At 39.9% G+C, this 25,552-nt stretch overlaps 2 protein-coding genes across 4 annotated transcripts; one reads left to right on the top strand and one right to left on the bottom strand.

The window, feature by feature from the left end:
* Nucleotides 1-256: 256 nt before the first annotated feature.
* fyco1a (FYVE and coiled-coil domain autophagy adaptor 1a) lies at nucleotides 257-18,339 on the bottom strand. Of its 3 annotated transcripts, none has more exons than XM_073475882.1 (18): nucleotides 18,318-18,339; nucleotides 16,588-16,699; nucleotides 15,777-15,883; nucleotides 15,332-15,457; nucleotides 14,688-14,794; nucleotides 14,209-14,352; nucleotides 13,998-14,085; nucleotides 11,382-13,886; nucleotides 10,066-10,158; nucleotides 9,174-9,292; nucleotides 8,911-9,078; nucleotides 7,418-7,570; nucleotides 7,078-7,307; nucleotides 6,493-6,646; nucleotides 4,837-4,929; nucleotides 4,543-4,753; nucleotides 2,756-2,865; nucleotides 257-2,549 (listed from the first exon to the last, which is right to left on the bottom strand). In XM_073475882.1, exons 2-18 carry the CDS (start codon nucleotides 16,646-16,648, stop codon nucleotides 2,474-2,476), a joined length of 4,545 nt encoding a protein of 1,514 aa, XP_073331983.1. In that variant the 5' UTR covers nucleotides 16,649-16,699; nucleotides 18,318-18,339; the 3' UTR covers nucleotides 257-2,473. The 3 variants fall into 3 exon arrangements, with proteins under 3 accessions (XP_073331983.1, XP_073331982.1, XP_073331984.1); XM_073475881.1 differs by having other exon boundaries at nucleotides 16,588-16,702; nucleotides 18,318-18,336; XM_073475883.1 differs by lacking the exon at nucleotides 18,318-18,339 and adding an exon at nucleotides 17,490-17,504 and having other exon boundaries at nucleotides 16,588-16,702.
* A 4,547-nt stretch (nucleotides 18,340-22,886) lies between these two features.
* Nucleotides 22,887-24,805, top strand: xcr1a.1 (chemokine (C motif) receptor 1a, duplicate 1). The gene has a single exon (XM_073476746.1). The coding sequence runs from the start codon at nucleotides 22,887-22,889 to the stop codon at nucleotides 23,904-23,906; it is 1,020 nt and encodes a 339-aa protein (XP_073332847.1). The 3' UTR covers nucleotides 23,907-24,805.
* Nucleotides 24,806-25,552: the final 747 nt, after the last annotated feature.

Genomic DNA, 25,552 nt, shown 5'->3' on the forward strand with positions numbered 1-25,552 from the left:
CCTTTCAGTAGAGTATTTTTGTCGTTTGGATTGAATTGTTTGTTTTTTCTGCATCATGAAAAGTCTCTTCCCCTTCAGACGGACCTACTCTACATCACCTCTGATGTAAATGTAGAATGGAGGTATTGTTACACAGTAAACACCCTTGTTTGTCTTTTCTCGTGACATTTCGGAATGAGTGAGGCAGCATATAGAGGCAACGTATTGATCTTGTTCTGATGTTCCAAGCCGTCAAACAGTAAAACACACACACAGATTCGTGGATGTCAGAGGCATCGTTGCTCTCATGTTTTATTCATGTTTACTGGATGTTTTACAGTTCAATTACTGGTTACACTGAGTGCTTGTAGCAATGAATCATGTGCAATTTACACCTCCAAAAAGATCCTTCAAAAAACAGCAAGTAGAAAAAAAATCTGTCCCTGTGTGAATTCTTTGACAAAGATCATGTAAACTCAACAGATTTAATATTGCTTGTAAGAATTTATAAAATCATTATCACAAAGTGCAGCTCTGTAGAGAAAATATGAGGCTTTGCATACAAATTGCATCAATTTACACCCATCAAAAATATAAAAGAGATCTGAGTGCGAAACGTAAACCTCTATAAATGCAGCATAGAGATAAGCCGTTGTTTCATTAAGTAGTGAATGGTTGTGTCCCACGTGACCAAGCTCGCTTTTTACTTATTGCTTTGCTATAAAAAAAACAACAAACAGCACACGATAATCAAACCCATCTGATCACTGAGACTACTAACATATGACAAAGAGAGATTCAAAATGAAATACAAACTGAAAAATCCTTTCAACTGATAAAACTAAAATAAATGATATTGCGCAAGTTGTGATTTAAAAGCCACCAGAATTAAGTTGTCACAGAATATTACCAATTCATACCAGCTGGTTTGTTCTGTGTAAAATATATAGTTATAAAAGCAACCTAATCCCTGGCTATTAGAGTTAATAGGCACTTTGGAAGTAAAACAGCTCATAAACTGGCAGTCATAATTAGATTTAACTGAATATCACTGTAATGACACATAAAGCCAGTCTGTGGAAGATCAGGTACTCTTCTTCATTAGATCCTATAAAGCTGGTTTGTAGGTCTCTTTAAACCGAGAGTGTTTCTATTCTTTCTTACTTTTCCAAAAACATAACGTTAGGACATGCTACCACTGGGGGACAATTTTATGCCCCAATCCTGAGATTTGCACAAAGTGCACATGCTTAGTTAACTAACGGAAACTGTATTTTTCCAGGCCAGTTACTATTCACTACTTGGTTTCCTTCCTGCACTGGCAAAGTGCAAACTTGCGCTATGTTCACAAAGCAGGCAAATCAATTTGTTTCTCAAATCAGATCTGGAAGATTGGGGGTGCGCACTGTTATTTGCAGGTGATCAGATCAGATTTTTACGTCGAGACAACACCGACATATCTGAATGGGTCTGCTATGGTAACAATGTAGGCATCAGTAACTCTGTACGCTGGTGTTGCAGCTTTCCAAACTGAAGCATTATCAGTCATCTCGCTCTCGAAAACAATCGCACTGTCAAGCCGCAGAGCAGATAGTTTATTTCAGATTACTGTTCTCTGTGTTGTCTTCCACACTGCTCTGCAAGTAGCAGGCTGGATTCTACTCGGCTACTCTGACGCACTTCTGTCTCTCTGGATTTGACGTCGCCATTGTGTTTCACACTGTTTCATAACTGCGGCCAGAGTGTCCGGACTGAGACGCATCTGTACAATTCAGATTTGAATTGCATTTCAAACCACCTCCAAATGTGGTCTGATTTGCTAAATTTGCATTTCATGTGTTTTGTTTGGGCTTCTTTTGGCCATCTGATTTAAAAGATTGCACAACACTTGAAACTTTTTTAACTGGCCATGATTTTGTAAATTTAAAAAATCTTTCCTGGGTCTTTTTTTCCGATATATATTCATCATTTGATGACAGTTTTTATCATATTTCGTACTGATAGCATTACTATTGTTGCAGCAATCTGCATTCCCTAACGTAACAGTATATTTGGGAAAAGAGAGGCCAAACCAAAACTAAGACAGACAAAAATTACAGAAATAAATAACAAAATTACACATTTGTCTAGCTAAAAAAATTGCAAATTTAGCTGAACTACAGTATACTACTTGGTATTTTTAAAAAGAAAAACATGCTAAAACTTGCATTAACATTTCTCCTTTTCCTCTAAAAACCACTTCCATCCCACTGACAACACTTCAATTAGGCCACAGTTAAAACATGAGCACACCTCAAAACAAAGTAAAAATAAAACAGAAATGTTTCTCAAAACATAAAACACTTGGGTAAAACAGGTTTAGGGAGCAAAAGAGCAAAAAAAGTCAAATCAATTAGAAAACATTCACTGAAGCACATCTCTCCAGCAGCGACATCATGATGATGTCTTTGTGACGTCATGCTGATGCCTCTGTGGGAGTGAGTGTCATCCGGCTTCAGGGAAAGTCGCTTCCATCATAGATTATGGGCTTCTCCATGGTCAGATGGTAGAAGACTTTCTTGGAGATAAACCTGTTGGGAGAAGGTTTCTGATCAAAGGACCGCAATCCGATTAACTGCAACGAGATGCGGAGGCACAACAGGAAGCCAGCTTAAAATGCTCACACGCTCACACACCCAACCGTGGCAGGAAATGATGGGCGAAAACAGTAAGAGTTAAAACATTTCTGTGACGCACAAGCTTCCCCCTATAAGAGGAAGAATCAGGAATTCCATACCGTGAAAAGGAGTTGTCAAAGATGAGTGTGTAGAGGCCGGGGTGTCGCACTTTCAGCTGTCCCTGAATTGTCTCTTTATGGGAACTGCAGCGAGTAAGAGGAATCAGGACCTGAGAGAAGAACAGAAACATTGGTCTGATGTGAAACTCAACGTACAAATGTCTATTTATAATACTCTATGTAATGTTGGGCAGCAAGAAAACAATCACCATGGTAATCATAATGTTTGTAATATACTGCAAAGTTCAACACAGTTGTAACTATCATTTCAAAGATTAGTAAAAAATAAGTAATATTGGTATGATAGGGAGGGGAAGGAATATGGGATGAAAGGTCGTAACTCATTAACAACCCCTGACATTTTAAGTGCAGGATGTTTACCTCAACCTGCTGAGCAACAGCTACAACCTGCAGTGTTTTTTCTCAGGCTGTGATATTTGAAAGGGAAAACAAATAGCCCTCCTCTCTGCAGGGGGCGCCCATGAAAGCACGCACACTGTCAGTCCATTGTGTCTGGTAATAACTTTTCAGTCATCATTTGTGAGTTTTGAAGTGGCTGCAATTTTACAACAACTGAAAAGCTTTATCTTTAGCCTTATTATTTGCTTTAATTTGAATTTATGTAACAACATTGCCTTGGCTTTTGCCTCTCTGGACTATTCATGTGGCAGACGAACAAGCTGTGACACTGGAAGTCAGTCACAGTTGTGGTTGCTAAGAAGCCAGTCCATATTATGATGTCAAGTCAATGGGGCATAATGAATGGCCTGGATATCTCAATTATTAACATGAATTTGAGAATGTTTTACACTTAAGCATACCGAAAACGTGAACAGCAACATACTTAAAAACACACTCATAGCAGCCACAGTTATTACACAGTACACAACAGCAAGGAGATGACGAGGGGAAAGCGCTGGATGTGGGTTAGACACGTAATATACAACCAGTTCATCTAGTGCGTCTTATCTACCAACATTTAGCAACTGTTAGAACACTATTTCAACTGATTTCACCATTAAAACCAAATTTATGAAAGACAACATTTTTTTTTTACAGTTAACATGTCAAATTTTACAAATACAGTGAGCAGTATCCAATATAAGCTACTTCTTTGTCGCCCATGGAGAAATCCCCCAGACTCCCTTTAAAAACATCGCTCCATTTTGTAAGATTTTGACAAATGTTATACTTTGTAAAACACCATCATTGACATTCTTGTCTTGTCTTCTTGTAAATTCAGCAAATGTTACACATTAAGGTCTTTCTTTCTTTGTGTCAAAGAAGATTGTTTCCATTGTCCCGGCGATGTATATGTATAAAGAGCAGGGAAGTGAGATCCGAACACAGTGGGTCTCTCGAGACGCATGTCAAGACCTGATGTACGTAGAGTTGTTCACTTGTAATGCCAGGTATCAAACCTCATAGTTTATAATAATGCACTGCAGTGAATGCAGATGTTTCACTGAGAAGAGGGGCGTATGTAACATGGATCTGTCTGTTTGTCTCTGTCAAAAAAGACTCCAGTCTGCAGTATATTTCATACACTTGACAGATAAACCACAGAACTGTAGAGTAAAATTAGGCTTCTTGATCAAAGAAAGTTTTTGTATCACGTGGGCGTTTCTGTTCATATTCTCATGCTCCCTCTTTCTCGCTCGTCCATGTGAGCTCTCTCTTGATGGTTGTTATACCTTGTTTTAGGGGGTGCTGCAGTCCCCTTAGGGTTTCACAACACATTGGTCTAAATGCACAAACATAAAAATGCACACAACAAGCACACATACCTTTGACTGTTCCATCTGAGTGTCAGCGGACTCCCTGAACACCACACTAAAGGAGATGCTCTTTGGCTCTGAGGAGAACATCCAGCTGATTGTTGGCCCGCAGTCACCCACAGCAACAGTGATCGCACTGTAACAGCTGGACTTGATGAAGAGTTCCCTGGAACCGTCGCCAAACTGAGATATGTCATCAATGCTGAGAGGGACAGCCATCCTGCGATGACATAAAAGAATTTGTATGAGTGACTCATCATTTACACACACTAACACATCAAGTACATCGAGGTCAAGACTCACGTGACTTCTCCTGATTTGAGCAGGTTGATTTCTGAATCCTGAACAGTAGGAACATGCTCTTCAGGGTCATCAGGGGTCACATCTCCTGTGCTTCTGTGAAATCCAGACAGAGAGTAATATTTTGTTTTCCATGTATGTAAGTCTCATTCAGAGCAAAAAGCTGTTCTTTGTTTGGGTTTTCTCCCATTTATGTCATTATGAATTTAAATTGAATCCAAGCACAAGTTAATTCAGTGTTTCCTCATCTTCCTCCCAGTCATCCATGACTAACTATGCAACTAACGGTTATTTTTATGTTTTGATTAATCTCCTAATTATTTTCACCATTAATCATTTAGTTTGCTGATCGTAAAGCCCAACGTGACGTCTTCAAATTGCTTCTTTTGTCGGACCCACAGGCTAAAACCCAAAGACTATCATACATGTCTAAGCCAAGCATCAAATCCTCAAAGTTAAGAAGCTGAAACCATCAAATTAGTGACTTTTTTGTTTGAAAACTGACTGAAACAATTGACTGACCATCAAACTAGTTGGTAACTAACTTTTTTCAATCTACTAATCCTTGCAGCTCTATCTCTGACATACATCTTAATACATTGACCATTTTTGGTGCATAAATACTAGGATGCGGGGGTACAGCAATGACAGCAGTACTTCTGCAAATTAAAGTTTCTATGCCATGTACAACATTATGGTAACACACTAATGCTTCAGCCTCTCTCAACCACCCTGTCACCTTTTACTACCATGAAACTGTGAACACTTCTCAATTCTTGCAATTGAGAAGTGTCCCTTTTGTTTTCATTTATCGATGCAAACAAAAGAAAGAACTTCCCTAATTACTATTTGACACCTGAAAGGGGGGCAGACACGTGTGCTGAATCCCCTGTGGTGCACTGTGGCCGAGACTAGAAAATATCATAAGGTGTTGAAACAAGAGAAACAAGTTGCATCTACTTAAGAGATTTCTGCATTCAAGCAGTCGTGGGTCTGTGTTTATTGTCCTTTTTAAGAGCAGGGGTGGGACATTTACAGCAATGAGTTCTGGTTAAAGAATGGGCCATGATGGGTGTCTCCAATCATCTGCTATTTACAACACTGAATGATAGATAAGTATTATAGGCAAAATTGACAAATTGTCTCTTTTGAGCTTCCCCAGACCGATAAAAGGTACATTATACATAAAAACGGAACTAGTTCGCTTCCCAATTTTTTACTTCCCATCTTTGAAAGTTCAAGGAGTTGAAGTGACCATGGCAACCTGGAAGAAAGCCTACAGTAAATGTCTGGCTGATTTGAACATTTCTCATAGATACCATTATATCATTTTATATTTTAAATTATCCAGCACTATATACGGTAGATAGTTTGTCACCTTTGATCTGTGACATGCTCTGATTAGCCGAAATGACACCAGTACAGTTTATGAATGCACTGTATGCAGCTGTCACTCTTCTTAGAGAAGTAATTGACCGTGGAGGCTGGGATGTTGACTTTAAAACTCTGCAATTTCAGGAGCTCAGCACTAAGCTGTTGCGTTTTCTCTCAAATGAGGAATCTGACCAGAGCACAAAACTGACTCAGAAAACGACCAGCTGCTGAGCTGGATCTCAACCGGCTCCCTCTGTGCTGTCCTAAGATAGATATCACACTCACAAATCCAGTGCCCCCAGGGGCCGTCGGTCTCGTTCTCCCTCCAGGGAGCCTCCTGTGGTCTGGGAGGTGGTGTCACTGTCGTAGACGCCGTTCACTTCCTCTTCTGTGATGATGTCAAAAACTCCATCGTCAGATCTGTTGCTGGGGTCTGACACTGAGAGGAACAAGAACAACTATTGAACTATTGGACCACTCCCTGTTCTCTTCTGATTACACAATACACAAAAACGTATTGCGTGTACGGTTGAGAAAAAACTGTTCATCTTTGCAACCAAGCCAGTACAAAAATAGATCAACATCATGCAGCTTAACTTTCTTTACAATTAAAACAAAACAGCTTCTCTGAAATGAAATGTCACCATCTTCCTCTTTAATACTATTGAATAAGAATTTCATTTAAAATGTTCTTGTCCTTGTTCCTAAATATGGCAAAGTCAGTCCTTTCACTTCTGCTTCCCAGTTAACTTGCAGTAAAAAAAGACAATAGACTACTAGAACTACTGCGACAAACCACCACCAAGTGTGCAGCTGTCAAGTTAGCATGTAGTAGTCAGCTTGTGATTTTCTTCGCAGCTTGCCTCTCACCTGTTACCCTGGGTGTGGGTTTATATGGGGCTGGTTCAGGAGGTGGCTGAGGTCCAGCTCCGGGTGGAGGAGGCTGAATGTCTGAAGGACTCAGCTCTGCCTCGGTGAACCTCTCCACCACCGCGCTGTGTTGGGTGTAACAGTCCCTGCAGCAGCGCTCTTTCTTCCCGCTATGCTTCGTCATAACAAAGTTGTTGCTGCAGTAGTAGCAGAAGATGCGACCGCAAAGCCTAAAAAGTGATTCATGTATCAAAAAATTAATGAGGTGTCATTTTGTTAATAAAACACATTTTTGATGTCTTGCATTTCCAGAAGGGCCCAGTGTCTGCTGAAAGCCAACCTGCAGTGATGTCTGCGCAGCCACCAGGTGAACTGGCCCTGGCAGCCGAGGCAGTGCGTGGCCTCCTTATCCACTAACCACCAGCGCTCCTCTGCTCGCAGTTTCTGCTCAAACTCCAGAGCGTCTGACTTCTGCCACAAAGCATCTTTGTCCCTGATGTAATGCACAAAAAGGAACATGTATGGAAATTTAATGCCATTCTCTTATCTTCAAAACCAGCCTGGGACCAAATTTAAAGTTTTGATGATGTTTTTTTTTTTTTACATGGATGAATTCAATTTAATCGTGTCGTCAAAGATCATAAAACAGAGTCATATCGTACAAACAACAGATAACATCACAAGATCAGTGAGGTTTATTTTTACATTATAGCCAGTCACAAGGGAGATATGCAAGATCACATGAACATGTGATCTTGCATATCTCACAAATCGATTTTACCAGCTATGTGCTTGTGGCCAACACACAGGCATTGAACCAACCAGCATCCTTTAAAGAACTACTGACAGCTGCGGGTGTGGTTTGGGTGTGCCGACCAGCAAGAGAAGCGACTGTTTGTTTGAAAACAACAATGGCAGGCCCTAAAGTGGTTAGCCTAGCTACTATAGCATCAGTCATATCAGAACTAAAGAAAATATTTCATTGAAAGAGGGAACAAATAACAGCATTGAAGGCTTTTCTCAATTTCTTTTCCCTTTCTCGACTGACCTCAGTAAAAGTTTGATTTACCAATGGGCTATGCTGGTGGTAGCACCCTCTCAATGTTCTGATTGGCTGAATTTATCCTGTGTAAGACAGATGGTCCATCAAATCACCTGCCAAGTATCTTTTGAAAGTGCCTGCCCTTTTTCAAAAATTTTTAGCGGCTCCTTTCCAGAAAAAAAACATCCAATAGAAACTAATTTAGCATGTAGTGCATTTGGCCCTACATGTATTTTTCATTTAACACGTTGGATACATTCAACACCAGAAGTAGCCTCATTACCCCATATAATGATAACAATGAGGGCATGCATAATACAAAAGCAGAAAAGACTGAAATCATGTGGGCAAATCCCAAAGGAATTGACTGAATTACTGTATTTGTGGTTCATCCTTAGCAGAGTATGAAAGCTTCTGAGGCAACAGTGGCTCTTCAATCCAGTCGTTCTATTCAGTGGCATCTATATTCTCTGTCAAAGTCTCTCTATCAGACTTGTTCTTGGTAAATTATCTCAGCATTCAAAGAAGGCTTCTCCCCTGATCCTTCACCTTGAACCTAATTTGCCCCCAACAATGTCAAGCACGACAACATCAGAGAACTGCTCTTACTGGAAGAACCAATTAAAAACTCACCCAGTGGGACAATCAAAGAGCAGGCAGCAACGAAACATAACAATGTGGTAGATATCCAAACAGAAAATGAACTTTAACACCTTTCCTTAAGAAATGATATGGATGTTGAAACAAATAACTTTGACGCTGCTGACAGCTGCACAAGAGACATATCATACCTTATAAGCTCAATAAGCCGCTCCTCAAGGTTCGTCTTGGTTCTGTTGAGGTCATCGATCTCTGCAGTCATCTTCATGCACTGGCTTTGTTTGTCATCTTCTGATGTGCTGAGTTTCTCCTTCAGTTCCTCGCAGACCTTTTGCACAGCCAAGTGTGCGTCTTCAGCACTGAAGAAAGTATTAGGTCCAAGGAAAATGAGTCAGTGCCTGATTTTTTGCACCAGAAGATGAAATTCACAGGTATTAGTGTTACATAAACGCACCTGGTTACTGCATCTCTCAGGCGCTGAATCTCGCTCTCACTCTCACGGATTGAAGTTTCTGTCTTTGTGATGTGAGCATCTTTCTCGCCAGTTAGATTCAGGCACTGCTCATTCACAACCTTTATTAAACATTGCAAGAACACACATAAAAAAAACCCCATCAGTACCAACATTTTTTTCAACAATTGAAACAATTATTCAGTTTTTCTTCCCAAATCGGTCTTCAATTGGAGTTAAATTTACTAATTATCAAGTACTGTATTATCACAAAACTATTTTTTCTGATGCATCTTGCATGAGAGGACATACAGAAACATGTAATCCAGAAAAATCAAATAACAGCTCAACATCAAATCCTATTATATGGTTCTATAAACACATCAAATTTTATATCAGAAATGATTATTTCAAAGCGATTTCATTGAGCTACTAATTGGATTAGGATCAGTGCACTGCAGTGATTTTGCATCGATTCTACTTTCTGCAATCAAAGAAAACTGCTCAAGCTTAAAGGCATCTTATTATGAAAAAAACTGAACACTTTTTCTCATACAATCATCACACAAAATCTGCCTGTTGTTGTGTCCAATGTGGTGCGTGGCTTCTTTTTCTCCATCCCTCCTGCAAATCCACTAATGATAAAGGCATTGGTGCTTCCAGCTATGTATAGATGTTGCACTTTTGACTGATATCTATCTACAGTCTTCTCTTAATCATATATAGTTTTTTTTAGACTTGAAAAGGGGAGTATATCACACAATTCTTTCTATTTGAGTGTATCTTTATAGTACACTATCTTTCTCCGAGGGCGTGTGCTCTCCAAGGATTATAGAGCCACCACCATGTATCTACTCATTATGTCACCATGAATTACTGCGTAGAAGACACACACCTCAAGTTCAGACACTCTGGCCTGCAAGCTGGACACATTCTTCAGCTCCTCCTGCAGCTGGGCGTTCACCTTGTCCAGCTGCTCATTCACACTCTGAAATATGAAAGTAATGCAAGAAAAGGGAAATAGGAAAAATCTACAGCCATGCTTTGAGCTAAATGCTAATGTGCTTACAACGCATGCTTACATGACGATGCTTATCAGATTGAGACATTGCCTCTTTAACCAACAATGTCAACTTCATGATGGTCAGGGAGGAGATCAACAAAGTTATTAAGTTTAATGTCTGCACAAAATTTCTTGACAATACATCCCATAGTTGTCAAGATATTTCAGTCTGGACCAAAGTGGTGGACATGTCGACAAACACTGCCACTTCAAGTGGAAATTGATTTGATATATTCTGACAGAAGTACTCCATTTACACCTGGAATTCAAATTCAGTCTGCATCTGGGCACATTATTTGGGTAAGGAAGAACCCACTTATCTGCCTATTCAGTTCCGATTACATTGCTGACACATTTGAGATAACAGGGACGCATTTTAATACCAGGTGTAAATGCAAAGAACCATTGAACGGGTGTCATTATTCATTTGACATATCCAAATACAGACCACCTGTTAATCTAATGTGTAAATAAGGATAACAAAAAAAACAACTTAAAACTGTGCAGCAAAGAAGAAGCAGAACAAAATGATATGGGCACGGCAGTTTTTCAAATGGCTGGGGCTTGGGGGGGTTGAACAATAAAAAATAGGGAAAAAATGTTGAGGTTTTACCAAATCAACTATAATTTTACACACTATGAAGGTAGATTAATTTTAAATTTACTTCACCTAAATCAATTAAAGTAAACAAACATAAATGAAGAAAAACACTTAAGACCAGTCTACATATAAACTAATTGCAGCAAAAAGTCTTTAAATTTAGATGTGAATGGAATGAGACAAAACATTTGTAGTTTACAAGCAGTCCCTGAAAGCCCCATGTAGAGCTCAGTCAGTCGACAGAAGCAGGCACCTGTAAACCACCTTTTAAAGATGAGAAGAGAGTCCAGTTTGAGGGGGAAATTCATCTTTAAATTTTTCAGTTTTTGTAATTTTGGGGACAGGGCTCATGGTAAACAGCGGTATGTTACAATTTTCTGACACATCAACGTGAGTCAAAGTAAAAGAGATTAAGTTGCGGTGCAGCGGTGGCAGCAGGTTTGGGCAGATGGTGTCGTAAGTCTGCTCTTGGTTTCAGAATCATTACACCCCAAATAAAAAATGACAACACTGAGTGTAGTACAAGACATGATTAAAAGGTTCTCACCTTCATCTGGACCTGGTGATTCATGCTCTCTGAGCTCATTTGGAACTTGATGGCCTCAGCCTCCTCACGGCTAGAACATGTTGCGCTCTGCATTTGGTTCTTGGTCTTTTCCAGCTGCTCCTGGAGCTCCGTGACAGTCTTAGGAAGTTCCTCCTTTTGTGTCAGCTCCTCTCTTAGTTTGGTATTCTCCAGCCGTAGTTCTGCCATGCCCTCCTCTATTCGCTCCACCTCTTTCTCCAGCTCTTCGATCCTGGCAGTGTCCCCTTCCCAATGCTCTTTGATCTCCTGCTTTTCTGCACTCAGCTTACAGATGGTCATCCCCAGCTCTGCCATCTCTGTGTTCGCTCTGTGCAGGCCCTCACGTATCTCGCTGTTCTCTGAGGTTAGTCTGTCATTTTCTGCCTTGAGGGTGGACAGCTCCTCTCGGATGGCAGCCGCTGAGATAGCCAACTCGGCATGGGCAGCTACTTCTCTGTCACACTGTTCAATCACTGCCTCTTCTTTCTTTTTGCACTCCATAAGCTCTGTTACATGCCTCTGATTCAGTGCCTCTGTCTGGGCTTTAAGCTGCTCGGTCAGAGTCCTGAGCTCATCCCTTTGGGCCTCCGTCACTTCCAGCTGTGCTTGTGATTTTAACTTTTCCTCCTCAGCCCTCCTCACCTGCACCTTGAGGTCCAGGATCTCTGCCTGCAGCCTGGACACATCTTTCATGCTCACCTCCAACTGGCCCTCAACCATAGTCAGTTTGCCTTTCACCTCCTGGCTGTCCTTTGCTTGGACCACGCTCATCTCCAGCTGAGATTTCTCCATTGTCTGCTTCTCACAGGTGACCCTTTCAATTACCTCCGTCTGTTTAGCACAGGTTGCTTCTGCATCAGCTTTGGCAATCTCAAGCTCCTTCTCCCTGGCCTCCAGAGCTTTTAACGTGGACTGCAGCTCAACAAAGTCCTTCTCTTTACTCTCCAACTGGGCCTCTTTGGCTTGGAGCTGTTCTTGGAGGCTTGCTTCATTCTTGCGTGAAGCTCCCAAGTTCTTCTCCAACTCTCCAATCTGCCCATGAACGCTCTTCAGGTCAGCTTGCATGCGGCTGAGAGCTGCTTTCACAGTGTCCTGCTCCTCCCTCAGACTCTGGTTCTCCTGCTCGAGCCGCTTTGTTGTGGCCTCTGAGAGCTTTGCGGCCATGGTGGCTCGCTGCAGACTCTCATCCACCTTGCGGTTCTCCTCACGCAAGTGCTTCTCTTTTTCATCCACTGTCATCTTGGTGTCATCCAGCTGGCCTCGAAGCTGTTTCTCAGAAGCCCGTAGAGATGCTAACTCTGTTTCAAGCAGCGTTCTGTTTTCTGCCATCTCCTTCTTCAACTCCTCATTTCTCTTCACTGTGGTCAGCAGTTTCTCATTTAGTTCCATCAGGTTTGCACACTGTGTCCTGTAGTCTTCTATCTTAAGGGCTTGTTCCTTGATGCTACCCTCAAGCTCAACAACGCTAGCAGTCAGTTTGTCCTTCTCTTTGGTCAGGCTTTGGTACTTGGTTTCGAGCTGTTGTAGTGTCTTGCTGCTGGAGGTAAGTTCTGCCTCTTTCTTCTTTAGCTGCTCCTTAAGGGCAGCAACTTCTGCTTCTAAAGACTCCTTTAAGCTACCAGCGTTCTTCTGCAGTTCATCTTTATCTTGGTGTGCCCTCCTCTTCACCTCCTCCAGCTCTTCCTCCTTCTCCTCCAGAGATCTTTGGAGGTCCTGCAGCTGCCTTTGCAGGTTGCTCGCCTCCTTCTCTCTCACTGTCAAGGCCCCCTGCAGCTTATCAAGGGCACTGCACTGCTCCTCAACTTTCTCCTCCAACTTGGCCTTCTCCTCACATGTAGATGCAGCTAATGCCCCCAGTTTTGTTTCACTCTCCTTCGCAGCTGCCTCCTTGACTCTCAGCTCCTCCTCTAGCCTCTCTGCCTGCCTCTTCTTCTCCTCTACCTCAGCTACAGCTTCCATCTTCCCTTTCTCTGCCTCTTTCAATCTGTCCAACAATTCGTGTATCTTTTGAGCTGAATCAAAGTAACTCGCTGCCTGCTGGCCTTTCTCATTCAGAACCCCGTCCAACTTGGCCAGGAGCTCTATGTTCTTCCCCTCAGCAACTGCCAGCTTTTCCTGGAGCAGCTGCTGTTCAAACTCTCTGGTTTTCTCCCCATTTCTAAGCGCTTCCACCTCTCTGGACAGTGCCTCCTCTCTCCCCTGCAGAGCCTTCAGTTCTCCCTGCAAACCCCGCTGCTCCTCTTGGGCAGAAAGGGACATATCCAGCTGTCTCTGGAGCTCCACAACAACTCCCCTGAGCTCAGCTCCCTCTTCGCCCAGCTGCTGCACCTTGTCTAGGAGCTCTCGCTGCTTCAGCTCTGACTGGTCCAGCTCCAGGCGAAGGTCTTCAACTGCGCTGGAATCTTCTCTGCAGGCAGGGAGGGACTCATTCAGGTCATTCAGCAGTCCCTGACCATAGTCAGGACTAGATGGGAACTCAGGTGCTTGCTAGATGTTTGAAAGGGAAACCAAAGAAGAGGAGAAGGAACAGATGAAAAGTAATGAACATCATTTTAATATTATGATGACAGGATGTTATTTGAGACAATTGCCTACTACCTGTGAGTAGGTGCTGGCTAGACTGTTAATACTGGAACTGCGACTGGGTGGTTTCCACATGTGGCCAGGTGAGTTTGCCAGTGTTCTCCTGTTGATCAGAAAAGAAATGCTAGCTATATTCGACACACAATAATGTCTTGATGCCTATTTAGATAACTTTGTGGTTTCACCTGCTCTCCGTGCTGTTTTCATGACTTGTCTTGTATATTACCTTGCAAAAGTTGGCCAGGAGGCATCCAGATCATGACCTCTGGAAGCGACATCAAACTGGACCTCGTTGAGTTCATACAGGTGATTGATTATGTCAACACTGAGGTGGGGCTTCAAGAAGGGGCTTCTTGCATAGTACCAGTCACTGTGGGAAGAGAGATGTGGTAGAGGTTACAGTACATAGCAGAGCTAAAAAAAGGAAGCTATATTTTGACCCGTGACAAGAAAGTGACGTTTAAACCAGGAACAGATTATATCATGAAGTAAAACTCCACAACAGAACATCAACAATAGGTTTTTCAAGTGCAAATAAGGAAATGACATACACATCAGTTTCCATCAGTGTCACCACATCTAACATGCATGTTTATGCGACAAGTGTTTCATGATCTCTTCTCAACTTATTGTTGTTCTAATCACTTTATACAAGACCATCACTCTTCAGATCTAACAAAAAAAAGTGTGCTCTGACAGCTTTACCTGGTGACTCTCTGGTTCATAAGGCACTGCTGCAGGGTGTCAGCCAGCCGCTGATGTACGAGTGAGTAACGGATAAATGCTCGTCCTTTCCCCAGAGACGTCTTCAGCTATCAAAGTGAAAGAAGACGTGGTTTTACAGAGTGTTTAACCAGTGTTTACTTTACACTCACAACCTTGGATTATCCAAAAAACAACAAAACAAAGTTAATGACGATTCATTATTTAATCTAAATGCAACGCAACATAAATGGAGCTAAGAGCTAATGTTATTTTAAATGCAACAAACACTATCCTAAAAATTATACAAAATTAAAAAGAAGAAAGAATCATAACATGTTACAATTGCAATTACACAACATGTTGCTTATGTTACAGGGATGAATCACATCAGTGCCAAGACTAAAATTGAGTTCTTGAATGTTTTGGGTCCCACATTTTGGAAACACTGATTTCTAAGCAGCAATATGAAAATGTTACATCACGTCTGTATCAGAGACGAGAAAGAAAATGGAAGTAAAAACCCTTTTGAGTCATTGTGGGTGAAGGGGAAAACAGATATTTCTAATGGGTTATCAGCTATTACCAATGATCACTGTGTGTAATCAGTGCTGTCACTCTAAACAATAACAAAATAATCATCACACCTCAGTGATGCATTTGACAAAACGGATCCCATCATTGGCTCCTTTGATCTTAGCCAGACAGTCATTGAAGTAATCCCAATAATCCTTCTTTGTTCCAAGAAATGTGGTCTTCTCCTTCTGGTCAAACTGAAAGATAGGCAGATATATAGATGGAGCTGGATATAGACAGATTATTTTCATGTGTTAAATTTAGCGATAAAATGAGAAGGAAATCTTTTTCCAAACAGCTATCCATTTTGAAACAAACAATAGTACGAATTCATCTTCAGACATGCAAAATTTACAATATGAAAAATTTTCCGTTTGATTTTTTTTTTTTTTTTGTAAGAGGGGACATCACATTTAACTAAGAGTATCTTATTTGAGAATCATTATTATTTAATTACATCTTCCTTGAGTAATTGTGATTCACTGGTCAGCTGTGACAATACAAGCAAAATCACACCTGTAGCAGGTATTCCAGTTTGTAGGAGAATTTGTGCAGGTTGGTACTGTCATCTGTGATTGGCTCCCCACTTTCCCTATACTCCCTCGCAAGCTCTGCAACGGCCTCTGAAATTCAGAAAAAAATGACAAAAGATGAAGGATTAATAAAGCAGGTTTCATACAACCAGGTGGAATTTAGATTTCCCTTGAAAAACACATTTACAAGGCAAAAGACATGTGCTTCTTAAAGATAAACATAATAGAATAGCAGGTCTTCAGTGAGAAGTTGTATCACAGCCATGAAGAAACAGGAATACAAACAGGAAAAAAGAAATTTAGAAAGAATTTAGAAATTACCAAAAGTCACATTGCCGAAAAAGAAATCTAAAAAAAACCTAAATTATATTGCAAATTTTTATGTCTTTGTACATTTTGGTTACACACTCACAGAGTACAGCTATTCTGTAAATCAACCACTTGCCTCGGATCCATCGCAAAAACTGGAAGGACACCTGTGATGGGTGCACCCTCAGTACGCACTTTCTGTCTCGCTGCATGCTGACAGAAGCTTCCACCACACCCTTACTACAGGGGCGTGAGGTCTGATGTTTTCCCAAATAATTTGGTGAGCAGGAGATGTCAGATAGTTCCAGAAGTAGAGATTGTATTTAGACCTGACGCTGAGACGAAGGTCATGACATCATGGCAAACATTTCTGACTCTTCTTTCTCTTCTTTTCAATCACACCATGTCAGCCAACAATCGCCCGCAGCCACTCTATTCACACATACTCACACGAACACACACACACACACATAAAGCTGGCGTACCATGCAGATCTCGGATAATCCTCTGGAGTTGGCTCTCCCCGACCGAAGCCCCAACAGCCATGGCCCCACCGCTCTCTCCCTGGCAACCAGGGGTCACAGGGTCACATCCAGTCTGCTGAATCAGAGAATCAGAAGCAGTCAGGAACAAAAGATTGACACGAATGCTCCAACTTACTGTTCTCTCTGTCCCTCGATTCACACAAATGTGCTACGCATTAATCAGAGTTCGAATAATGGGTACATTGCCTAATTCTGTGCAGAAAATGTAGCTCTTAAGTCAGTCTGACAGAGACGTAATGTTCTTTCACATATGCAATTTCATCTGATTCTCTATCATCTATTTGATAAACTGTATTAAAAATTATGTCAACTTCTGACTGCCAACTACCTGCACTATTCAACCTCTTATTCCTATCCACAAATTCAGCACGCCATAAGTTTTGACAAAACAGATATATACAAATACATATATATATGTATATATATATACATATGTTTGTGTTCCAGTACCATTTTTGCATCATAACAATACAATAGCTGTTTGCTTTTGGATTCAGTAAGTTTCAGTTTTGGTGCTCCAGGGAAAAAACTTTGGGCATTTGGGTATTAGAATATGCATCTTTGTTTTTGTGACATTCAATGATGCACTCCTTAACAACTAAAAACATTATGTTCTTATATAGCTGCAACAATAGTTTGACAATTTATGGATCAAATTATAAACATGGATGGAAATTTGACAGTTTTTTAACATTTCTTGAAGAATAATGCATAACAATTAAATAACTACGGGAGTAAGAAAAGATTCTTTAGGTGATGAAAATAAGTATATTGAAACTAGCTCTTGTTGGAAGCTGGTTAAGCTAGATTACCTTAATTCTCTCTTTTACATCAAGACTTACCTTACAAGAAACACTGTGTTAACAGCAAGCCTGCAGAGAGATGTGTTGTAAAATGTTCCCATGCTTTTATCACAATACTGTGTCACATATTCACATAAGATTTATTACAGTATAGTTACTTAGATCGTTGATTTGTGTGCGTGCATGTACATAATCTCCTCAACTTTTAACTAAAGTAAGAAATATAACATTCACAGTAGTTGGTTCGTATTTATTGTGGGTATTACATGTAGGCCTACTGGTATGATGTAGGAGCTGATGTCACTGTCCACCTACTGTAGGTTAGCTATCAGGAAGTATGTCGTATGACATCTTGCTCAACTTTAACGTTATGAAAGTGGTCATGCTGTGGCAATGTAAGAGCAGCCACAATCTCCACTTCAGTGTAAAAGCATTCACACTGTAGTAGCTAACAACAGCCTGACAATCTTATAATGTGTTTGACGTTAGCTAGATTTGTTCAGTTAACAGCTAAGTTAGCTAATGGCTAACTAGGTTAACGTGAGCTGGCTTTTTAATAGTTTGAAAACACCAACAACAGCTTCAAAACCCAAACTACCAGCTCTTACAGCTATAAAAAAAATACTTTTGTAACATCGAATAACGACAGATAATGATACAACGCTGGCAGCTTAAGCTTTTACAGACGACTTTAGTGCTTTGTAGCTGTCTCCGAGACGATTATATTTAGCTTTCACTCAGTGTTCCTTTGACTGACATTTTGAAAATAACCGTGACATCACCGACAAACGATAATTTAGATGATCTAACATGTTTCTAAATAGTTGCTGGTGAAAGAATAAGAAGAGAATAACAACTTTGACATACTTTTACAGATATGGCTCAAGTCCATAACAACCCAGTTCGTTTAATGTGTCTGCATACAAACTTGTTTCAAGTGTTATGATTGACATGGGGCTGTCCACTGACAAAGCGGCGTGTAGCGCTCGGACCAATGACTACGAGGCTGGTAGGCGGGACCTTGAAACAGGGGTTTGGTTGCCGTAGCAGAGTAAACAGAGATGTCATGTGATCAATGACAGACATAAATACTTGTCCCACAGCTGTGTTCCTTTGTTCATTTGACGGCAGGACATCAAAATAATACATGTTTTTCTTTTTTTAATCACGGTGAGCAGTATGAAGGGTCTTAATGAACTTCTTTGTTTAAGCTTTGTTAAAAAATGTTTTATCTGCCCTTTATGATTTGTAAATACAAATTATAGCATAAATACTGTGATGTGATTCTTGTGAGTAAAATAGCTAAAGATTTGGTCAAATCTGAGTTAAAACCTAAAATCTCAATTCAAGCTTGGAAACTACACATTTTCAAAGCCTGTGTTGCAATCTGGGGGGGCTGGGAGTTTCAAAAGCAGTCATTTACCGTGTTTAATGAAATTATACTATATTGTTTACAGTATGGGAACCATCAGAGGAGGATTAAGGTAGTCATGGGCCCCTAGGCTATTTTTTATGTGGGCCCCCCCTTATGCAACATGCTCTCCCAGAAAAAATGTAATTTTGCACCATGTGTAACAGTGCAGGAGAATATTTGGCAAACATGACCCACACACACTCCAGTTAGCACACAGGTAGGTCAAATCGAATCGATGAGCTTGATTGGATGAGGTGACCCGTGTCTGCCCAATCAGTGCTGTTTTGTTTGTTTATTACCCCATGGACCAATAGAGGTCAATGAATTTTTCCATTATTGTACAAGTACCATAATTATACAAGTGTATTTAAATTTCTAAAAAGTAATCTGACCAATTCAAGGACCCCTCCACAGGGGTGGAGCAGCAATTTTAAATGTGGGGGGGTTCTGGGGTAGCACATGAGCACCGCAACCACCTTTGGCCCCTGTTTCAGTCTCCAAAACTAATGCAATGCATTTCTAGATTTTCTTCACTAGGATATGCCAATAATATTGCATTCAAAATGTACATTATAGCACAACACTCTTTAACCTGAGATATTATATATTCACAAGCAATCACATACCATGGTATTAAGAAATTAATGTATATGTCTTATTAAAGAACAAGTGTGAGTGAGTGAAATTGGCAAGAACACTGTGTTCCTCCCTCTTGTGCTATCTCCCTCTCCTCCTCTCATGTTCTCCCCTTCTCCTTCTTTTGTGTTCTCCCTCTCTTCTCCTGTGTTCTCCCCCTCTTGTCTTCTCTCCAACTTCTCTCCTGTTCTCTCCCTCATCTTCTCCATGCTCTCCTTTGTCCTGACTCCTGAACTTCCCTTCCTCAGAAACATCCTATATAAAGAACTCAATGTTAATATTCCTGAACATGGAAGTGTTGAAATATTTTATGTAAACTTAGAACAAACAGCCTTGATTTTGATTAGGAAACATTCAATTCTTTTGTTGTTCTTTTATCTGCTTTTTATTGATTATTTTATATATATATTGTTGTTCTAATCTGTTTTAACTAATCTTTCATCCTAGCCTTTATTGTACTCTATATTATTTTATTCCTCTTATTATTTAAGATTTTAATTTCATTGTCTTCATTTCTATTCTTTTCTAGTTTCTGAGAGCAGTAACAGGGATGAGTTGATGTAGGAGATTTTCTTCATTGAAAAGAAGGTTTTTAAGCTCCAACAAATAGCTTTAAGTTACATAAATGAACACCTACATGGCATTAATGCAAGAATATAAATGTACTTCTATAAAATTGAATTAGTGCATTTATGGATTGAAAGCTAGCTTTCTGTTTCCTATGAAGGTAGATTTGTGTCTTTATTATTCAATCAAAAAAAAGGTTGCTTCAATCAAAAAATATATTTTCAATCAAAAAAACCCGTTTCAATCAAAGAAAAAAAGTGTTTGAATGCAAAAATATATTTGAGACTCAAAAAAATGCATTTGAACACTATTTTTTTTTTGCTTGAAAATGGTTTTTTTGATAGAAGTGAAGGTTTTTTTGTTTGAAGCAACTTTTTTGATTGAAGTATTGTTGTTTTGTGTTTGGGCCATATTATGGGTAGGACATTTGTGTCTTTATAATTCAATCAAAAAAGAAGTTGCTTCAAACAAACAAAAAATATTTTCAATAAAAAAATCACTTCAATCAAAAAATAAACCTTTTCAATCATAGAAAAAATGTTTTTGAATGCAAAAAAATATTTGAGACTCAAAAAATTGCACTTGAACACTTTTTTTTGATTGAAAATGTTTTCTTTGATTGAAGTAATCTTTTTTGTGTTTGGACCATGTTATGGGTAGGACATTTGTGTCTTAATTATTCAATCCCAACACAAAAAAGATTACTTCAATCAAAGAAAATATTTTCAATCAAAAAAAAAAATTTTCAATCAAAGAAAAAACTGTTTAAATGCAAAAAAAAAAAAAATCATTTGAAGTGTTTGTTTTTTTAATTGAACTTTCTCTTTTTTTGAATGAAGTGAAAAAAGTTTTGAAGTCGTTTTTTTTTAAAAATCATTTTGACACAAACGTACCGCAGTGGGCGGGTGCTTCCCCATTGGTCAGACATGTTTGAGTGACAAGTGTCTACACCAACGACGTCTTTCTGACAAGCAAGTCATGGTCGCCAGCAGCCAGGAAGCAGTGGTGGAGTTGTTGTATATATGTCTATGGCATGAATCTATAATAGATCCATGGTCTATGGTGGTTAGTAGATAAAACCATAGACATAGATACAGAGACGCCTCATTGAGCGGGTTGTTCCGCTGCTGCGATACGTCGACGTCGCCGACATATTGGAGGAGGCAGCTCTGCCCCGTGAACTAATACAAGTGAATGGAGTGAACTTGAGAAAGCTCCTTCTACAAAGTGCTATAAGTTAATATCTCTCATTTACACATTCACACACGTACGAATATATTCAGGAAACAGACAGGAACCAAAAACAACGTCTGTAATGTCCTCGGATGATTATAAACATTAACTACTCCTCATATGTTCAGTTTACAGGTAGGCACCAAACCACCGGATGTATTTTTATAATGTTTTTATGTGTTTACAGCTGCCAACGTGTGTAACGCTGCTACTGTGATGATACATGACGGTTAAATATTGAATCTGTGTCTATAATAACCAGATCCTGACACGTAAATGTGATGTCTGTCTACCACACTGTCAACTTAAATATGAACTACTGACTGCATAATATATTAATCAGAATCAGAAATACTTCATTAAGCCCTGACGGGAAATTGCTTGTGTTACCGTCATTAGTCGTTAGCATGTACGTGTTTACTTTCCCGGGGGGGCCGGGACTAGTGGGTTTGGTCAAATGGCTGTGATTGGCTTGATGGCTGTCAATCAATCTAACTTGGCCAATGGGTTTTCATGTATGGGGGGCTGAGGTGCGCTCCATTTTAGTACGCTGGTACACCGCGAGGGCGGGCAAACGGTTTAATACCTTAGGAGAAAGTCGGGGGGAAGAAATCACCTTGTTTTAAAAGTCCCCCACGGCTGTGACGCCAGGGCCCCTCCACACGTGGGGCCCCTAGGCTGCAGCCTAGGGAAGCCTATGCATTAATCCGCGTCTGGGAACCATACTAGGGACTAAACCACTAAAAGTCATGGCATCTCGGCTATTGCTTCATCACTTTTTACACTTCTTTTTTTTAGTGCCCAAACATTATGAAAGTGTAACATTCAAATCGCTGGAGTACCCCTTTAAAGTTTCATATCTCATTTCTAAAGTGTCATGGGTGGCTTAAAGTGTTTGATCATTCAAAGTACAAAAACAACTGCTATTCATTTGAACTTGAACTTGACATTGAATTTGATCTATTACAGATGATTTTGGTTTTACTTGCCCACATTTTGAAACATCCAATTATTAGATTAGTTTAAAAAAAAAAAAGTCCCGTTCTGCATGAATAGATACCAGTAGAGATAAGTGACAGCATCCACTTTCTTGGTTTCTTCCAGGACTTTTCAGCCACATCCATTTTCAACTGATCTATCATGCAAAGGATTCAGTTGGTGATGTGGGCAAAATAAAAACCACAATCACAGGTGAGGCTGAGGTGGGGGTATGATCTAGCAAAACAGGTTATGTTAGAAGAACAGAGGAACAGAAACCTGTCATGAGATTATTAAAGCTTCTCCTATTTGAACCACCTTTTGAGTAGACAGAAGGCGTCGCACCCAACAACATATCAGTCCTGACCAGGAGGTAGGTTCATTTTACTCTACTAAAACAAACACCTGTGTCTAAAAAAGAAAAATAATCAGATCACCAAAACATGAAAGGTCCCTGTAGCATCTTTAAGTATATACACACTCATTACTGTACTTATTTTATTACTAACCTCTGAAATTAATCACTTAAGGTGTAAGATGATAAGAACCAGCAGTAATACACATGCTAATAATCTTTTATTTCCTTTCTAGGATCCAGTCTCACAGCAATGAATTACTCTTTTAATGACAACCTAACATATGACATTGACTATGATGATGAAGTCTGTGAGAAAGGCCAGGTGGTCAAATTTGGATCCATTGCTGTCCCTGTTTTCTTCTTCATTGTGATCACACTGAGCCTCACAGGTAACATCCTCGTCCTTGTAATCCTGGCTTTGTACGAAAACCTCAAGTGTCTCACCAACATTTTCATCCTAAACCTGGCAATCTCTGACCTCGTCTTCACCACTGGCCTTCCCTTCTGGGCAATTTACCACATCTGGGGATGGCTGTTTTCAGAAACTCTCTGCAAAACTGTGACTTTTGTCTTCTTCACTGGATTTTACAGCAGCGTCCTCTTTCTGACCATCATGACCATCTACAGGTACATGGCCGTGGTCCACCCGCTCTCTAACCTGAGCACATGGAAACTCAGCACTGGGATTTTCTTGTCTGTCCTACTGTGGATGATCAGTCTAGGAGCCGCCATGCCCTCCCTCCTCTACAGCGCCGTCGTCTCAATCCCCCACCATGGTACACACTCCCTTGGCTGTGAATACAAAGCTACCATGTGGAAAAGCATCAGTATCTCCCAACAGAACATTTTCTTTTTGGTTGCTTTTGCTGTGATGGCTTTTTGCTACATTCAGATATTGGGGAAAATCGTAAGAACAAAATCACACAGAAAGAACAGAGCAGTCAAGTTAGTCTTCTGTATCGTGGCTGTGTTCTTCCTCGGCTGGGTGCCGTACAATGTGGTCATCTTTCTGGGGATTTTGGCTGACAATTTGGTCGCACCATTTGATGACTGCGACATAAGTATCCAGCTTGACTATGCGTTCTATGTGTGCCGGCTCATTGCTTTCTCCCACTGCTGCCTGAACCCGGTCTTTTATGCATTTGTTGGTGTGAAGTTTAGGAGTCATTTGAAGTCATTGATGCGTCGGATGTTCATTTGTCGAAGTCCAAGTCGGGTCGAAGAGCAGCAGACTAGATTGCAAACCTTCTCACGTGGGTCAATGTACTAGCTGCTGTTCAAGTATATGTATAGTTCGATGTATTTACTGCTGCACTACTGTTTAAAAACTAAGTGTGCATTTGGTTAAAAAAAAACATATAATCTCAGCAAAAATCTAGGAACTGGTTCATCTGTAGCTGTTTATAGCAAAGGAAACTCAAAATTCAGATCTGACTTTTGCTGTTTATTGTCTGCGTCTGTGTTAAACCTTTGTCATAAAATGTAGCTTGTATGGGATGCGACTCCAATTTTGACTTAAAACAACATTGTGTAATTTTTTACCTTAAAATAACAGCTTCAGAATCATGTTGGTGATACAGTGTCTTGTAATAGGGTTGGAAATGCTAAATATTGGACCAGGACTGACTTCCAAATTATTTGTGATGTCACAAATCATGCTCTAAGGCCCACATCTAAAAATCCGATTTTCAGTGAGCACAGAGAAAATGTACACTTTGAGCAACGGATGTGAGAACAGCCTCCTGATCTCAAACTCTGCACATACACATCTTTCTACACAGCGAAGCTCAAACATTCAACTGCAGGAACAAGAAGAAAAAAAACATATTGGCTGGAGGGGGTCTTTAATTAGTCACTGTGGCAGTGGAGCCCTGATAGCAATTTATGTTCACAGTGCAAAATGATTTATTATTCATGTGTATTTATACTCACTCTCACTTTTGTGATGCTGAGTTTATCCTTATTATTGTAGTTATGATGTTTCTGTAAATTTGATCCAATCTGCCATTGCACAGTGGCAAAACAAGTGTTACAGTCTACCCAAATCTGAATCTATAAATCTTTTTTTTAAATCCCAAAATTTCTAACCCTATAATTGTAAACACTTTGTAAAAAGGCATTTAAAATATCTGTATGTATTTCCCAGTCTCCCTTTGTAATAAAAACCATGATGACTTTTTTAAACTGGCAACATGTTTTTTTCTTTATGAGCCTCGACCAAATGGCTGAGTTGAATCAATGGTAAAAGAAAAAAAGTAATCTGTAAAACCTTTAGAAAAAACAAACATTTTACATATCACAATAATCAAAAAATAATTAAAGGTGACTCCACGTGAAATCTTTGTTGACCTAAATCAGACGTCCTCACCTGTTCTTAAGGAAGTGGCAAAGCATTGTTGATTTGCACACTCAACCTTTGCCATTTACTTTAATCTGGACACACCTTTTCGATGGAACTTTCCAAGTGATCATTATCATGCTCACATTTGGCTTTGCTTAATCATTAATACCAGTAACTCCAGGGCCCATATACTTACGGTCATGTCTATTGCAAAGACTGATGCTGCTTTCACATTTGTTATACCTTCATAACTACATATGAAGAAATACTGCTCTAATCTTGAAAATCCCCAAATGTTTATGAAGCATTTCCTCAGCCAGTTAAATAGGAATTTTAACTAAGAGCACATACTGTACATATTTCAGTATGTGGTAAGAAGCAAACAGTATTTTCTCTGAGTCATTATAGATTGATTTTAAACTGACAGTTATTTTGATTTGAGGTATTTTTCAAGGAAGTGTTTTGTACCAGCACCACAGATTTAGATCTTGAATGTACTGTTGGGTATTTTAATATATTACAAAACATCATCTTTCACAAGCTCTTTCTAAGTTTGAATGCAAAAATCCTAATTT

This window comes from Pagrus major, chromosome 11 (assembly GCF_040436345.1).
Source record: "Pagrus major chromosome 11, Pma_NU_1.0".
Taxonomy (NCBI): Eukaryota; Metazoa; Chordata; class Actinopteri; order Spariformes; family Sparidae; genus Pagrus; species Pagrus major.

Coding starts and splice junctions, on each gene's coding strand:
- xcr1a.1 (XM_073476746.1), top strand. CDS start 22,887: ATGAATTACTCTTTTAATGACAACCTAACATATGACATTGACTATGAT.
- fyco1a (XM_073475882.1), bottom strand. CDS start 16,648: ATGGCTGTTGGGGCTTCGGTCGGGGAGAGCCAACTCCAGAGGATTATC. Junction 13,887..13,997: donor TAGCCAGCACCTACTCACAG/GTAGTAGGCAAT, acceptor TCAAACATCTAG/CAAGCACCTGAGTTCCCATC. Junction 7,571..8,910: donor CGGCTTATTGAGCTTATAAG/GTATGATATGTC, acceptor GCATTACATCAG/GGACAAAGATGCTTTGTGGC.